Source organism: Camelus bactrianus, chromosome 5 (assembly GCF_048773025.1).
Source record: "Camelus bactrianus isolate YW-2024 breed Bactrian camel chromosome 5, ASM4877302v1, whole genome shotgun sequence".
Classification (NCBI taxonomy): domain Eukaryota; kingdom Metazoa; phylum Chordata; class Mammalia; order Artiodactyla; family Camelidae; genus Camelus; species Camelus bactrianus.
In genome coordinates this window covers 75,095,960-75,114,152 of record NC_133543.1, presented here as the reverse complement: position 1 = coordinate 75,114,152, position 18,193 = coordinate 75,095,960, and the positions used below count along the sequence as shown (strand labels likewise).

General features: G+C 39.0%; 1 protein-coding gene across 4 annotated transcripts in view; it reads left to right on the top strand.

The window, feature by feature from the left end:
- Positions 1–18,193, top strand: part of PARD3B (par-3 family cell polarity regulator beta) — a 944,975-nt gene that overhangs the window by 718,776 nt on the left and 208,006 nt on the right. For all 4 annotated transcript variants that reach the window (XM_074364121.1, XM_074364119.1, XM_074364120.1 and 1 more), the window contains exon 19: positions 8,344–8,454. In XM_074364121.1, the coding sequence (XP_074220222.1) occupies positions 8,344–8,454 (111 nt within the window). The remainder of the gene's footprint in view (positions 1–8,343; positions 8,455–18,193) is intronic.

Genomic DNA, 18,193 nt, shown 5'->3' with positions numbered 1-18,193 from the left:
TTGGAGAGAAGCAACAGCTGAAGTGCACTAAACCATGTGAGATTGCAACACATAATTATGTGTATAAATGTATTTTTTTGTTGTTGTTGTTTTAACCACAAGTATTTATTGATGGGTCGAAGAATACAATTTTAATGGAACAATAAGGCACAACTGTGGATTAAAACAGTTTGCTATACAGCCAAAAGGAGGAGAAAGCCATAATCTTAGGAACTTTAAATATGCAGGTCAAGGAGCCTCTGAAGTACCTCTCTAACAGACCAGTGTCAGACAGTTCTTCCCTTTTGTACAATTCCTATAATACATTGCTTGATCATGAAGTCAGACTGAAACTTCACCAAGAATTCCTCAGTCGTTTATACTTGATTCATCCAACCTGGTCACTCTTTCTTCCCCACTCTTCCTAATCCCTTTACAGTTTTTTTTTTTTTAAAGCAATTCCCTTCCTAAAGTATTGTGTATGCATCTTGGGTAGCCTTCCAAAGCAAGGAAACAAGCAAGCAAGCAATGAGTCAAGAAAATCAGCCAAGGACAGATACACAAATGAAGAGACTCACAAAGACAGATGTTAGGATGCCAACAGCCTGATTCAATGTCTGCGCTAAGCTGACTTAGGCAGAGAAGTTGCTCTGGTTCATGCAAAGGCCTATAAAGCCACCTCAGGTTGTGCCACTGGTGCCAGACCCCTTGTTTCTAAGGGATCAGCAGTGGTCTAAGAGAGGAGCTAGGAAGTCAGTGTAACCCGGCAGCTAATGATGTAATACATTCAATGCTTTGGACCTGTATTAGGAGCTGACTGTGGCTTCCAGCATGAGCATTTGCCAGGTGTAAAATTCAGAGAATTCTGTGCAAAACTTCAAGACACTGAGGACAATCTTTAAAACTCGTGGACTGGGATGAGTTACTGGCATATACATATACATATGCTAATTCAGAACCTAATTTGGACTACGTCAAACAACAGAAACCTTTTATGGGTGAATGTCAGAATAAACCATGGAAACATTGTCAAAGATCTATGAACTTCTCTGCCCCCATGTTTTGCTTGAGTTTTTCAAACTGTATAATTTATAAAATGAAAAGACAATATCATGTGTAGTATGTAAGTGAACTAGTTATAGGGAGAATGAACCATTATCCAAGTCCAGAAAACATGACTGAGCTTTGTGCCTTTTCACATCTGATTTCATTCCCTGGATTTCTGAGTTTTGTATTAGTCATGACTGGATCTTGTAGCCTTTTCCAAACGCATCAGTGACACCCAAAGACATTTCCTGATTGTAGGAGGAGAAATACATCCTGTTTTAAACTTCCAGCTATCCTTGGATTCATAGCTCACCGCTGATTTTGTGTAAGAGTGAGCTTTTTTCCTCGTCTGACTTTTGAGTGCTCACCAGCCAGTGTTCAGGGTCACTTTTATACAGTGGTTTCACCAAGTGGAAGGAGATTGGACACGAATAGCTGCATAGACTGCCCAGTGGCTTCAAGGAGAAGAACTGTAGACAGATACTAGATAGCAGAATTAAGAAGTGAATTAAATGAGAGACTGGACCTGGAAAAAGCCAGAGATAGAGCTATACGGATTGCAAATTTGGATTATTTGTCAGAGTTCATGGGAATCTGGGAAGGATTTGAAAATCATCACTATTTAGAAAGCTCAAGGAAAGAAATAGAAACAGAAGAAAATATTTGCCAAGAAATTAAGGGATAAGTACTGAGCGTCTACTATAACCTTCATTGTATAGAAAACAATAGGGATGTCGGGGCCTTGTTTACTTAGCTGGATTGAGGAGTTAGCAGTCTGCCTAACAGTTGACATTGTTAGAGATTAAATTCCATGTGCGTAATCCTTGTGGTAGGTAGTGGCTGCTCAGTAAATGGCTGGCTGGCTGAATGAATGAGCCCCTGTTAAATTCTCCTTCCCCAGATGGCTGTCTAGGGCCTCCCTGTGTAGGCAAAATAGCAGTGCAAGTGAGGTTTGTTTCTGTTGCTTTTCTGTGTACATTTTCTGCGGTTCTTTTCCACCTAGAGTGTTCTGTGCCCTTTGATTTATTCATTTATACCAGGAAGCCTCATTTTGTGGATGGAGTCATTTCTCTTATACATGTTGCATCATATTAACTGATAAATTAATTACCTGGGAACTCCTTCACTCCCCCTTTATCAACTCTGTAAACAAACTAGTTCTCCCCTGGCTGCTGCTTTTTCCGAGGTTCCTCTGCTCTATTTAAGGCCAGTCTCCAGAGATTCTGTATACCTCTTTCCTCTTCTTTATCAAGAGCTTTGTTCTTCTAGGCCAACATCCATAGCAGCAGTACTCACAGTAACAACAAGGTGGGCACAACCCAAATGTCCATTGACAGATGAATGGATAAACAAATATAAATGTGTGTATAATGGTATATTATTTGGCCTTTTAACAAAGAGGGAAATTCTGCTACATGCTACAACAGAGATTAAACTTGAAGACATTACACTGAGTAAAATAAGCCAGAAACCACAGGACAAATACTGTATGATTCTACTTATATAAAGTACCAAGAACAGTCAAGTTCACAGAGGCAGAACGTAGAATAGTGGTTACTAGGGACTGCGGGAAAGAGACATGGGAGTTACTGTTTAGTGGGTACAAAATTTCAGTTTGGGATGATGAAAATGTTCTGGAGATGGATGGTGGTTTATGGCTGCACAACAGTGAGAATGTATTCAATGCTACTGACCTAGGTATTTTAAAATGATTAAAATGGTAAATTTTATGCAATATATATTTTGTCACACTAAAAAAGAAAGTAACTTTATTCCCCTCTCTCTTCCATCTCTAAACTCTCACACTCTCTGGCATTTCTTCTTACCAGCAAACAAAAGCCTTCTGAGACCAGCCAAATTGCAAACCTCCATTTCACCCCGCTTCCAGCAGCCACCCTACCAGCCACACCTCCAGAAATGGTTGTACCCACACAGGCACACACTGTAATACTTACCTGCCATTCACTCATGAGATCACACCCACCTGGCTTCTGCTCACATCACTCCACTGAACGTTGCCAAGGTGATGAATGGCTTCAAATTACCGAGTCTAATGAACTCTTGCCAGTCCCCGCCTCCCTGGACTTCTCCACAGTGTTCACATCTGCTGACCATGTCTTCCCCCTCCCAGCACTATGCTCTCAGACTCTTCTACCACATCCTCCTAGTTTTCTTCCTGCCTCTCTCACTGTTCTTGTTCCGTCTCCTTTGTACACTGCCCCCTACCAATGTTTAAATGTTGTAATTCCTCAGGACTTTATTCTTGGCTCATCCATCTGGATTTCCCAAAGGCATACTAAAATAATTCTGCTTAAGTGCACTTTTGATGCCTCTCCATTGACCCGCCACGTCTAAGTCACTGTCTTCTCAATGGCCACCGGTCATCCAAGCCACCCTCATCTTTCTCCCACACTCCTGCAGTCAGTCGTCCCCAGTCAGCTTTCCTGCTGTTACCTGCTACTTTAGCAGGCAAGATGGTATTTTAGAACATGCATCACGTTGTATCGCCTCTGCTTAAAAAGACTTGGTTACTACTCTGATTCTCCTCTACCAACTCTTTAAATCTATGAGTTTCCTTACTAGCTTCCCTATCCCTTGAATCGCTCAGAAATGACCTGCTGTCACTCTTAAACTAAACTCTTAGCTTCTCTCAGACCCACATTCCGTCAACCTTGTCTTCTTTTCTATCTGAATCCTGTGCAAAGATCCCCTGTGCTCTCCTTACTTCAGGGACTCTGGCCTTCGTTCACTGCTTGGAGTGCACCAAGCACCACGCACCACGCACCATGCATGTCCTCTGCATGTTCCTTATGTTCACCCACAAGGCTTACATCCCATCCTAGCTTCTCTGGAACTTCTCGCCCTTAGCGTCTCAATTTAAATGTCGTTTCTTCATTGAAGACTTCTCTAATCAATCAATTGCCTGTTATTTTCTCTTCTAACACCCTTCATAGCACTTTTCACGACTTATAGTTACATATTTATACTTGTTTGGTGACTGTCTCCTCTGTTAGAATGTAGATTTCATGAGGGTAGGTTCTGGTTTTGTATCCCAATACAATATCCACCTACACCCAGTGCTCATGACAGTGTCTGACCCAGAGTAGGTGCCCGATAAATATTTTTGAAACAAATGCACAAATGAAAGAAGAAAGCAAGCAAGCTAGTGTTCCATGAAGCTGTTTCATATAACCTCTCTGCAGAAATGAACAGGAACAGGTGTTTTAAGCAAACGTATAATTCATGATTATCTAAATTTACATAAAGGGTATGTTGAAAGGTGATTTTTCCACTTTACAAAAAGATCCATCATGAGAGTCTCTAAACAGGCTTCCCAGGTATATGGAAACTACAGTTTTATTGATTAAAACCATATGTTTGCATAGAATTCTTCAGGAAAATATCTTTTCTATAAAGCAAGGTCGACCCATAAGCAATTTCCTTAAGGCACGTAGCCCAGAATGGCCAGCTCTCAAATTTCCTGGGTAACAGATAATGGGAGGCCTGGAATGCAGTGGATATTTGAAACCCTAGAATGCAAAGCAGTCATTTCAGCCATTTAAGGTCTCAATGACTTTTCTCACAAAAATGGCTAATGGGGAGATGAATCAATGTATTTGAATCTCCCCAACTCCTCTCTCTGTATACCAGTGAAAGTATGAATGGTTGTGAAATGCTCCCCAAAGTGGCTACTATGAAAGGAAAACAAGGGCTTGTAAAATTCACTGAATTGATGCCTTTCTCCCAACTCCCCCTACCACCACGACCACCACTGATAATTAAGTTGTCTGATTGCAAAACTGGCAAAAAATTCAGTGTGTTAATAAGTAGAAGGCAGTTAACTTCACTGAGTCTGAATTTCCTCATCTTAACAACATGGGAGCCCTTTTGAAGATTATTGTCTTATAATTCTGTTCTTGAACCTACCCAAACTTTATAAAATAAAAGTAATTGGTGACATTTCTCTCTGTCTAATGAAATAAATTCCGTAGCTATTTCTGTCTTCCTTACTGGAAACTTGAATAAATGATCATGAACTTTAAATCAAAACATAATATTTGTGGAATTGGTTGATTTGACTATTATGGATGGTTCTTTCTTAGAAAAAAGTGCTTTGCAGAATTTACTTACAACTAACCTTTTCCCTATCACACATATCATACTCGGTCGCAAGCACAGGAAGCTCCTCTTGGATTGCAGCGCAAGTGAAATATTTTAGCTGCAGGAAGGAAAAACATACTGGTCATGGTAATAAAGATCAAGGTTGACTAGGGTACAGGTTAGTTTTACCCTTCAAAACTAAGAGTACTTTCATCTCAGAAAATCTAATACCTCCAAAATTTATAAGAAAATATTTGGGACACAGGAAAAACAAGCCTCGAGTCTGAAGAGATCTTGGCAACACTTTTGCCTTCATCAACTTCCTGAGGTATTATTTTACCCTCACTTTCTACAATTTTAATTTTTTTTTTTTTTTTTTGCTTCAGTACTGCTATATTTGGTGACATTTTGAGGGAGAATTATTTTTCTAAGTGATGTACTAAAGTATTAACTTCTCACATAAAGGAATTTAGAGTAATAATGTTCATCCCTAAGACTCTTCTGCATGGGTCTGAAAAGACAAAGAATGTATTTATTGAAATACATTCTTTAGATATCTTCTGCTTTGTAAGTTAAAGAGAAATCTTGAATATATTAACACATCTGAATTATTTCAAAGTTAATGTTCTTGTATTTTATCTGTATTCTTTTCTCTTCCTAATTGACTTCTCTAAATGATATTATGTCATTTCTTCAGTGAGAAAGAGGAATAGATTCAGAAAGGGAGGCAGAAAAGAAAAAGAGACCTCTCCCCAAAGGTCTCCCCCCCACCAAAAAAAAAAAAAAAAAAAAAAGCTGGGGTTGGTGGAGTTGGTCCCATCATTGAGATGATGATGACTGATCAACCAAGATCCTCAGCCTAGACTGGATACAGAGAAAGAATTGCAGTAGGAGCGAGGACAGATGGAGAGTTGGCAAGGAGGAGAGAGGAAGTTCATGAGAGAGAATTTGCTGATTAAAATGTTAATTGAAAAATATTAGAGAAGTCAAGGCTGGGAGAGGCTTCTGAGGAAAGCAGGATACAGCCTGTACTTGGAGAGCACCAAGACTATAGATGTCATAGTCATATCTTCCATGTGTATATCCTCAGAGCTTCCATTTAACCAACAGCCTCTGCTTTGGATTGAAACACAATCCAGAAGGAGACAAATATTTGCCCACTTTTATGAAATTCTGAAGAAGATAGGAGTTCCTTACAGGTTTATAATTCAGGTCCTCATGTGAGGAGATTCTGACTCCCTGTGTATGTGTTGAGAGGCTGGGGGACAGGTGGAAGTGAGGGAAGGAGGGCAGTCAACCAAGCATGTGTAATTTGAAAAATGTCCTCAGGTTGGATGGATGGGTGCATAGATACATACATAGATACACAGATAGGTTGAGTAAGCTAAAGATAGAGATGCACACATATACAGAGTTAAAATTTGTAGCTATTTAATAAGAAACAAGAGACACATAGGATTTCCTTAGATTTAAGAAGAGTCTTTGACTAAAGAACATGCATAACTGAATGACTTTTTTCCTGGTTATCAGCAGAGCATCAAGTCATTTTCTTTTTAATTTGTGTTCATACCAAGACTATGGGAGACTGCTTCCAAAAAAATATCTATTGGGAAAAATGCCTATCATTTAAGAATATGTCCTAGTAATAATTAATCACAGCTTTTTTTTTTCCATTTCAAATGTGCAATTTAATTTTCCCAAAAGTGCTAAGGAAACACAATATTCTTTTAAAGTATCATAATTGGAGGAAACCCTAGTGTACTGTTGTTTGGAATGCAAATTGGTACAGCCACTATAGAAAACAGTATGAAGTTTCCTCAGAAATTTTAAACTAGAACTACCCGGTAATCCAACAATCCCATTTCTAGATATATAGCCAAAGGAGTTGAAATCAGTATCTCACAGAGATATCTGTACTGCTAAGTTCACTGCAGCACTATTCATAATAGCCAAGATATGGAAACAACTTAAGTGTCCATCAATAGATGAAGGGATAAAGAAGATGTGGTGTATATATATACAATGGAACATTATTCAACCATAAGAAAAAAAGGAAATCCTAACCATTTGTGACAACTTGGATGAATCTTGAGGGCATTAAGCTAAGTGAAATAAGACAGAGAAAGGCAAATAATTGTATGATGTCACTTATATGTGGAATCTAAAAAAGACAAACTCAGAGAAACAAGTAGAGTGGTGGTTACAAGGGGTTGGGAGATGGAGAAATGGGGAAATGTTGGTCAAAGGGAACAAACTTCCAGGTAAAAGATGGACAGATTTGGGAATCTAATGTACAGCATGGTGATGGTGATTCTAGCAAATAATACTCTATCATATAGTTAAATGTTACTAAAAGAGTAGATCTTAAATGTTCTCATCATGAAAAAGAAATGGTAACTATGTGACAGGATGGAGGTGGTAGCTAGTGATGATGGTGATTCCTTTTTAACCTATAAATGTACAAATTCAACACATTGTATACCTTAAACTTACACAGTGTTATATGTCAATTACAGCTCAATAAAGTATCATAATTGCTACTGTGCCCAGTTAACTGCAAATATCCTGAGCACCAAGGAGTGCTCAGAGTACACTGACCCTGGACTGATTTAAGAAGCCTGAGGCTACATGAGAGAGTGAATGTGGCCTGAAAAAAAAGTGCAGTGTAGGAGGTGACCCAAGTTCTAATCCCAGTCCTGCCCTGAACTTGTTGGGTGGTCTTGGTCAAGGCTCAAGTCCTCTCAGAGCTTTTGGCTCTTCTTTTGTAAGATGAGAATATTGAAAGTCCCTTGAAGCACCATCACTGTATGATCCCTTGAGTTTAATCTTCAATGTCAGTGCCACCTGGAGCTCTGGAGGGCCTGATGAGGAGGTCGGTCCATTTTTAGCTGTATATTAATGACAGCCTTGCAGTTCTTTAATCCCTACCGAATGATGGTTTGAAATTTTTAATCTTTAATCATGATTTTGTATAGACTGCACAGTCAACAGCCAAAGAGAATGAAGGAAAGAGGGCAGAGAGGAAAAGGAGGGGACTTGAGTAACTATTATTTTTCTGCATTCAGTATCTTATTTTACTTCTATACTATGCAAAATAATCTTAGCTTGCTTAGAATAAAGCATTATGATTTAATGAGGTCATCTCGTAAGTACCTTCCGTTAACTGTGAAAACACCATGATTATCGTTCACAATCATCTTCTCCATGTTTCCCTAGATTTGGAAAGAAGAAAGATGACAAGGGTGGAAAGGCTGAGCAGAAAAGTCCTCTGAAGCATGGTGGCCTGAGAGAAGAGGAACTGGAAAAAATGAAAGAAGAACGCGAGAGGTAAGTAGAAATGCTGAGCCTTTTCTTTGATTTTCATGCATGGTCTGTGTTTAATTTTCTTATAGTATCAGTCACCTGGAGAAATCTTATTTTAAGAAGCATAAAGATAGACTGATACAAAAGGAGAGACACCTGATATAAATGGAATCTGCCTTTCTGGGGAATTTTTACTTTATTTTGAGAAGAAATTAACTTCATGTTTTTATTTTACTGATACTTACGATTCCATAATATGCTACCCCCAGTTTTGATTGTATGGATGCTTATGCTCCCTATGGTTTAAATGAGGAGTTCTTTTTTTTTTTTTTAATAAAAAGGTCATTTGGATATTGATGTTTAGAATGATCAAATTTCCATAGTCTGTTCCTAATTTTTGTCAAGCTGTTGTATGCCTTCTTAATTTTATTCTGCTAAGCCCATTTGAGTACTGTAATCTGAGAAGTGCATGCCCTTCATTTTTAAAAAGCCAGTGTCTTTTATTAGGCCATCAGCAAGTTGCGAAGTATGTTGCCCATCTGTTAAAGAGCCGGTTTCATTTACTGAAATGACAGTTTGCAAGGGCTGAAGTCTCCTGTTTGAGGAGCTTAATGTTCCATTTGGACAAGAGGTCCTTCACATATCTTTGATGTTAACTCTGGCACTTATCCCAAGTAGGTGCGTAAATGTCTGATTTTGAAACATGTAATTGCGTATTCATATTTGTCCTGAAAACTCTGCCTTCACGACTAAATGAAGCCTGGAGAAAGACTAAGATTATTATACAATTTTAAGTATGTGATGCTGGCTTGATCATGTATGAGGTCAGATTTGCCCAACTTTTCCCTTACTCATTAGTAATAATAGTTCTTGGAGTTTTTAAAAAGTAAGTTCTTGTTCTTATTTTAATACTCTAGCATGTGTACTCAGAAAATCATACTTTTTCATTGTTTTTTCGGGCGTAAAGCAGGCTGAGTGTCTACTGTTAACCTTTGACCCTATCTTGTAGTCTATTCCCCTGAGAAGGCTGGCTTTAGCAAGAAAAAAAAAAAACTATTTAGTCCTTTCTCATTTTTGAGAGCTTGACAAGCTCAGTTCCAGGGTCAGTAGAGCAGTTAAGAGGAAACCGAGTGCTTTCCATTGTTGTTGACTATTCACCTGTCAGAACTGCCTTGAAGAGAAGAAAGATGAATTCTCCATCATAGCCCAAGATTCAGTAATCTTGTAACGTAAAATGTAGTTCAGGCTAAGATTTTAATGCATATATTGGCAAAGACATCCATGTGGTGAGTCCGCATCGTAGATCTTTGCTGCTCCCCTGACTTCACTTCCTGAGGCACCATGTCTTGCCTCATCTTCAGGAAACTGAGCTGTTTGCTAGAATGCGGACTTCACATTTTTTGCACCTCAATACTTGCTTGGGGTTGGGGGGTTTCCCCTCAGTAGCTCGGGACCTCTATGCCAGCTAGAAAATTGATAACTCATAAAATAAGGTGGGTTGTCTTTAAGCGAGAGTTCATTTCCTTTCTGGCTTTGCCTTTAGGAAGCAGGTGCCTGAGGGAGTTCTATTCTTAAAAGCAGAACTATAAATTCACCTCAGCTGGTTATATAGCCTTCCAGTCCAATTTTCTTCAAATATGTCTGGTCAAAATATTGAAAGGACTATACTATTAGCCTCCACTTAGGACACTCCACATGTGGACACATAAAACACATCTGATATGGGTTTTCTAGAGACAACATCATCTCAGTCATGTACTAGGGGAAGATGTAGACAAGTTGATTTTATGGTTGGGTGCTATAGAATTAATGACCAAGGGCATTTCAGCAGCTCAGAGACTGAAGACCATAGAGGGTGGAGGTCAAGGCTGAACATTTGGCATTGCTCCCAATCCTGGAGTCCCATTTCTTGGCTCTCCACCACCCATAAGAAACCAATTCACAACTCTTAAAGAACTCAGCAGATGTATCACTCTTCATGGCCTGGCCACGGGAATAAAAAAATAGAATAAAATAGGAAATAGCGTATACAAATTCACAAGGTTGTCTTTTTTTGGACATTTGGAATTTGCTATCTTAAGAGGGTTCAAGCCATCGAGTTGCTTATTTGTTTCATCCTAGCTGTCATAGATATTGGGGGTGGGGTATAGGTCAGTGGTAGAGTGTGTGCTTAGCATGTAGTTCAGTCCCCAGTACCTCCATTTAAATAAATAAACAAACAAACAAACCTAGCTCTCATCTATATAATGTTTTTTACATTAACATCCCTTTTTCAAAGAGTTTAAAGCACTTAAATAACATATACTGTATATTGCTGAAGCCAGCCTTTCCCAACTTGTGAAGGACAATTATTAAGCTTTCAAGAATTTTGTGAGCTGGCTGTTAAACCACTAGTAGCTTGAAATTGGTCGTGGTGGGAGTATTGATACACAGAAATTGGCAAATGATGGTAAACTGGGTTTATTCAAAGAGCCAGTTCACCAACACACTGGTGCTGCTTAGTTACAACCAGGAAGAAATGATCAAAAGTAGAGGGAAAAAAAAAAGAACTCAACCAAATCAAACCACATGACTTCTTATAGATGGCTGTGTTTCTCAAAGTGTGGCCCATGGACCACCTGCATCAGAATGAGTCACTTGGGGAACTTGTTAAAAAATGAAAATTTGTGAGTCCCACACCAGACTAGCTCTATCTTGGGAGCTCAGGAGTCTGTGTTTAATAGGTTTGCCCAGTGTGATTCTTCAGCATTCTGAAGTCTGAGAACCCCTGAGTTTGAGAGATAGGATTTAGCTGGAACATTAGATTAACTATTCTCATTCTATGAAAACTGTTACAGTTTGTTTCCCAAGAGGATTGAATAACCCAGTCTAAAAATACTGCCATCCTTCTCAGTTGCCCTCTCTGAAGCATCCTGGCACATGTTCTGCAAATTGAGAGGGCTCCTTACCAGTGCTCACTCACCCTAAGGGAACACGGAACACTTTCCCCATACCCCCCTCCCATGCACACAAGACTTACAAAGATAGTATGTTTATTAAGAAAATTTTGGAAACATAAAAAGTATAAAGATTATTAAAATCATGTATAATTCTCCCATAATTCCATCACCACTATTAAAATTTCTATGAACTTTTTATTATATATATTTTTATTTGAAGACTTAATATTCATGCTGCATTTATCTTACTTTTTACCCAGCATTATATTGTGAATATTTCCCCATGTCATTAATGTTTTGAAAGTATGTCATGTTGATGACTGCCTAATATTCTGTGAGATCAATATATCATAATTTATTTACTTTCTGTTATCTTCAAACAAATAGTCTATTTCCATTTTTCACTGTTCCAAGTAATACCTTGATGAGCATCCAGGTACAAAAGTCCTTATAGATTACCTCTTAAATCATATAATTTGAAGGTTCAATTTCCTTGTAACTGTTTTGCCCAAGGGTTGATCTACACTCAACTCTACATTTTAAGGTTATATCATTCCTCTCCATTCCTCTCATTATTTTTCTTACGACTCTCATATCTCATTTTAATTTGCCTCCGTATCTAATTCCCACTATGGAGCTGTTTTGATGATTTATATGAATTTCTTACTCATAACTATAGCTATGAGAGGGTCAAAAAAGCCACAACAGGTGGATTGAGTTACTAGGTTAGATTGAACGAATGCAGAGTCTAGAACAGTGGTTCTCAGTTCGAAAGGTGATGGGGGAGGAATTTTGCTTCCCAAGGAACATTTGGCTGTTTCTGAAGACATCTTTTATTGTCCAAACCTTGGAGAGGGTGTGGAGAGTGAGTTGCTATTACCATGTGCTGGGTGGAGGCCAGGGATATGGCTAAACATCATACATTGCTTGGACTTGTACATTACAAGACAGTTCCCATCCCCCAACTTATCCGAGTTATCCAGTTCAAACTGTCAGTGATGTGGAGGTTGAAAACCCCTGTTCTACTCTCTGGACTTCACAAAGAATAGGGGTGCTCTCCTGGGTATTAGAATTGCATTTTCTCATGACACCCCATGGCTAGTGCAGAATGATATACACCAGGTCACGTAACCCCAGAAGGATTATTAGCTATTTGAGAAACTGTTCCCAAAAAATTGCTAGTGAATATTCCATCACTATAAGCTTGCAACAAAAAGTTTGTCTCAAAAATGTATTTTTAGCACTGCCCTGCTGAGCACTGGCATCAGTGGTGATGCCTGTTGATCAGGTTTCAAATTCCAAGAAGCTGCAGGGGTTGACAGTGTGTCCAGTGACAGAATCATCTGGAACAATAGACTGAATCAAACATAAATAAACTTAATAGGAATAAATGTAAAGTCTTGCTTTTGGGCCCCCAAATGAACTGCACAAACACAGGATGTGGAAGGTTTGATTTAATACCAAATATATGAAAAATTTGCCTGATGGTTTCAGTTGAGGGTGAGCTTAGCATGAGTCAACATGAGGATATGCCTGCCAGAAACATAAGCCAGTCCTAGGCTACATTACTGGAAGTTCATGTATAAAAATGAAGGAAGAAACAATCATTTCTGTTGTACGCTGCTCAGATCACACCTGGAATGTCCTTTGCCTCTTTCACACAGAAAATGGCAGCACTAAATCCATGTCTTTTGACAAACATGGGAGGACGTGGGAACACGCAGCCTGCAGGGTTAAGACTTAGTCGATTTCCCACAATTAAAAAAAGATTAACATAGAAAAGGAATTAGATATATTTTGTAGCATCCGTTCTCCATTGTCGCTCTGTCTCCGCTTATTCATCCGTTCATTCATTTCCTTGATGATACTAACAAGGGATTCTTTTAGGAGAGGTAGCCTTCAGCTTATTAGAGGGGAAACATCCTGACAAATTAGAGCGCCTCATGCAGTGGCGAGTTTCTTGACATGGGGAGTGTCTAATGAGAAGCTGGTGATTACACTGAGAACGGATTAGTGCACCAGGACAGGACTGGACTAGAATCAGAGTTTCATAAGACTCAGTCATCAATATAGTATCTTCACTGCCTTATTCACATCTATATATATCCAATAAAATAAGAATTTACATAAGTGCAATCCCATGCAAGTTAATATAATTAAATACATCAAAAATTATCTTGTGTGTCATTAATGCTGCATTTGTCCTTAGATGATCTCTATGACCTTTCCCAGATCTTAGCATATGAGAAATATACATCTCTCTGAATATAGAAGCATTTACTTTGGATTCCCTAGAGTGGCCTTCTTTGAGCTGGCTATGGCATTGGTTCAGTGACGTGTATGCACTATTCTTATCTGAATGTAGAAGCCCAAGTTTTTTGCTTATAATTGCATGTTAGGATTTTCTTAGTCTCATATTTGATTTCCTGAGCTGATCGTGTGTCCCCTCCCAACATAAATCAAACAGTCCATGGCAGGGAAGCCCTGTTTTAAATAAACTCATCATTTTGCTCATGCTTCAGTGAGATTGGCCGTAATAAAACATTAGTTCCAAATGCTTATATCCATTGCTAAAAGGGTGAATCCAATTTTATATTCAAAGATTACTTCGCCTAGAATTTTTTATCAGACTAAATTAAATTAGGGTTTTCCAAACATTCAGATTATGTAAATTAGTGTGGTGAGCTGAAAGCAAGAAATTGTCTTAACGAGTCAGTAAACCGTGTATTTTTTGTTTGATTCTAAGACTTTATCTTAAATTTGTAACTTTCTTCAAAGTGTGAAATTATCCAGATTCTTGGACCTATAAAGAACCTAACAGCATGCATTTCGTACTTCTACTGTTAATACCTTCTCAAAAGTCAGGTGGAGATTGGTTAAAGAAAAGTATGTTCAGCCGATTTATTTGATTATTGCACTTGGGGAAAAGTCTCCGTTAACGAAAGGCTGTCTTCCATTAAAATCCCATATTACTGATCCTGAAATAAAATTTCCCTAAATGGAATTTCTTACTAAAATTAGGGGCTCAGGTGGAGTTTAATAACGTATGAGTTTACACTCAATCTTCTCTCTTACCATGTCAGAGTTTATTTTGCACGGGAGCTCATTTACTGTGTTAACGAAATGTTGTTTTGGTAGCTCTTATTAGAATCTTAGTAGGGTAAGTGAGGAGATGGGGGGTGGGCGGCAACCTCTCAAGCTTCAGCACTGAGAAGTATGAAAACATATGGCTCTTGTTTTCAACAACTGGCCTGAATGGAACGCCTAAGTGAGAGCGAAGCTAAGATTTAGGAAAGTTCATCGGTTTCGGTGTCTGAATTCAAGGTTCTTAGTTTTCTTTCCTTGAGGAAGCCCTCCGAGAACTGCAGAGGCTTCTCCCTTGCCTTCAGCTGAGCTCCTTGTGGCCAGTTCCCTTAGTTTAAATCAATACATGTGTTTTTGATATTTGGCAAACCAAGATTTAATTACACAGCTGCAAGTTCCCCACATAAACGAAATGCATCTTCGAGAAATAAAAACATTCAGAAACCATTTAGAGTTTGAGAATACAAGTGGGTGAAAATCTATTCCCAACCTCTCAGCATTTTATTTAATTATGGGAGATTTTTCTGTTACTGGAAATTGAAATGAAAACCAGAATGAGGCTAGAGTTTATCCAACATTTGTGCATACTGAAAAATGAAGATGCTTATTATATTCTAAGGAAGAAAAGGAAATTATATTCTGAATTAATATTTTAGTTGTAACCTACGTAAATGTTACACTTCTAAGTACATAGAGCAACAAATGAATTGACAAGATTTTTGTCATTATTGTATCCTAAAAAGAGTGCATATTTTACTGAAGGAACCAGAAGGTTGACTTTTTAATTTGCCAAGAGAGTCTCTATAGTTAATTATTTACTGAACTTAAACTTTGGCACTTTTTAAATTGTTGAAAACACCCATGTTTTGGCATGATTACATACAAATGATTAATTCAGCATGGTTTTACTCCTCACTGAATATCCCTGTCTTTTGCAGTAGAATTTGCTAGGTCCTGTGGTGTGGGCAAAATAAAATGTTGGAACAATTCCCAGTTTTAATAGTTCCAATTTATTATTACCACTGAACCCTGATCAGATCATGGACTGGATTAGATCCCAGTTTTTCAAAATGCCCCAATTTATGGCTCCCTTAGAATCCTGATAAAAATGTGTATTTGAATAAGGCTTTGGTTGGCTAAAAGAGATCCAGTTAATTACTTTTAGATTCTTATTAGATCATCATTGCATGGAAGTTATGAAAAATATTACTCGATGGTGTTTCTCGGGACAAGGTCATGTTCTCATTTTATGCTGACAGAAAGAAGCTATCAGATTTCTGTTTTTCATAGTACTAACCATCACAGTAAATGAAAAGAGATTTGCTGTATCCCAGTAATTACTATTGATGCTTGTGTTAGGGTAAGGATAGCCTTTTTCCTAGAATAAGAATTAAAAACAGAGAGAGAGCAAGAGCGAGAGAGAGGAGAGGATGTCACAAACACAAGGCGTAGTGGCCACACCCCTACCAGCCCCCAGTCAGGGGCCATTTTTCAAAATTTACATCTTATTTAGAGAAATGAGGGAGTGAGACATGGGGTGGGGTGCAGGTGGCTTTCTTCTCTGTACATTTATTTGATCTTCACGACACCTATCTTCTCAGCAGTGCTTGTGGTCCCCAGCAAAATTGGGCACATGACTGTATTCCTAGAGACAGGAGATGGGAACGCCTACATCTTAATGTCATGCCAGCATTTTTTATGAGCCAAAAGCCTTCTATGGAACTTGAATCAATGTTAGAAGTGCTATATTGGCAACTACTTGTCAGCCGAGCTGGATTAATACATAAAAGGAATCACTTGACTGGCATGCTTTCCAATGGCCATTTAGACAAACTTCTCAGATTGAAGTCCACCAGCTCTTTTAAAAAGTGTTTTAAAAGGATACTCTTATATTCAAATACCCTGGAGTGACACATTATATTACTGTATTCAATTATAGTGCTCTTGAAATACATTCTGAAAAGGAATTATGCTAAATTACCTGCAGTGATCCCACAGAAATGTTTAGAATATTTGATCTGATAAAAACGTGGAAAGAAGACCTAAATTCTGTTGATCTAGATACTTGGTTTTGAATACACACACAAAAGATAGAGTCAATATAATCAACAGACTTCAGTAATTCACTGGATTTTATACCAGTCAGAGGTACGGATGTATTTGGTTCAGTGAAGGTTACATACAGCAGAGGCAGAATTTGAGAACAATTTCCTGTGAAAGCTTTGGGCAGCAGTAACTAGACAGAAGGCTTTTGGTGACGAAAACTTAGGAATGAGAGTTCAGTACTTATTTTGTCAATTATTTTCATGTCTTTGGATAAACAACTTTTGAGAATGTATTCTTGAATTCCCTCTTTTTATTAGCATGAACTGAAATGATAGTAATAATTCTTTAGGGCCTGAGTTTTAGACATTTTGTTTGGATAAAATGCTTTTTAACTGCTAAGTTCTTTCAAAGAAGAAAATTTGAATAAATTAAAGTTAAGTATTTTCTAGGTTTTCTAAAGTAGCTCATCTTCATGTCTTATTTGAACATGTGCTATGTGGTATCCTGCTTTGGAAAGCTTCCGTGACAGCACACCCACTCTGGGGGCCAAGGTGGCTGTTCCTGTAGGTCTGCAGAGCTGCAGGCTGAAAGTATGCTCCACCTGTCATCTTCCCGATCTGCTCCTCTTCCCCTCGTCTTCTCCATATAGGCATCTTAACCTAGGCCTGTGATTTACAAACACCACATTTTGAATATGCTCTTTCCAAATCTCCTGGGCAGTTCTTTATATCAGTGGTTTTCAAGTAGGACTGGTTTTACCCCCAGGGGCCATTTGACAATGTCTGAAGACACTTTCAGTTGTCACACTAGGAGGAGGTGCTACCTGAGTCTAGTAGGTGGAGAGCAAGGGTGTCTCCCACCATCCCACCGTGCAGAGGACAACCCCGACAATAAAGAATCACTCAGTCCAACATGTCAGTTGTGCCAAGGTTGCCCAACCCCATTTGGGATAAATAGATAATCAGGTAATCTAGACAGAGAGGTCCAGGTGTAGAATGACATATGCTATGGATATGTCTGTGGTTGGGCCTGAGGATGTGTATTTTAAAACTATTTCCCAGGTGTTGCTTATAGCTATGTTGGGGCCAACTGGCCTGGGTGGTGGCCCAGGGGAGGCATGTGGCCAAGTAGAAAGATTACAAGACCCAGGAGTGGGTCAGACCTGGGTTAAAGACCTGACTCTGCATGAACACTGTCAAGCTGCTTAACCGCTTCAAGCCTCTGTGTTCTCATCCGTCAAATGAGAAGTCTGTTTTTCAGACGTGAAAAGTTGTACTTCTAAAGCAAGCTCCTGGTTCACTCTAAGGTGCTCAGTGTTAATTTCTGACCAGCTCTGGGGATTAAAGACCCCAGGTAATCCGTTTAGTTATCCTTTGGGAGCCCAGAACTGTCTGAGACACACCATCTGTGAAAGTTGCTGAGTTGGATACTGTCCTGATGAAGAAGGCCAACTTGAACGCAGACTTTGCCCGGCTGAGAGTCATGCCAGATACTCCCGTTCAAGAAGCTTCTCCTCGTTCCTTATTGATCACCAGTTGGAAGTTGTTCCTCGGGCACAGTGAGCTTGGCACAGGATGGCAGCGCAGTAGCTGGGGAGCGCTGGCTGCAACCAGTCTTGGCAGCCACGGAAACAAATTCAGGGAGGAGGGGTACAAATGGCATGGGTGACTGCCAGCCTCTCAAGTTCACAGGGT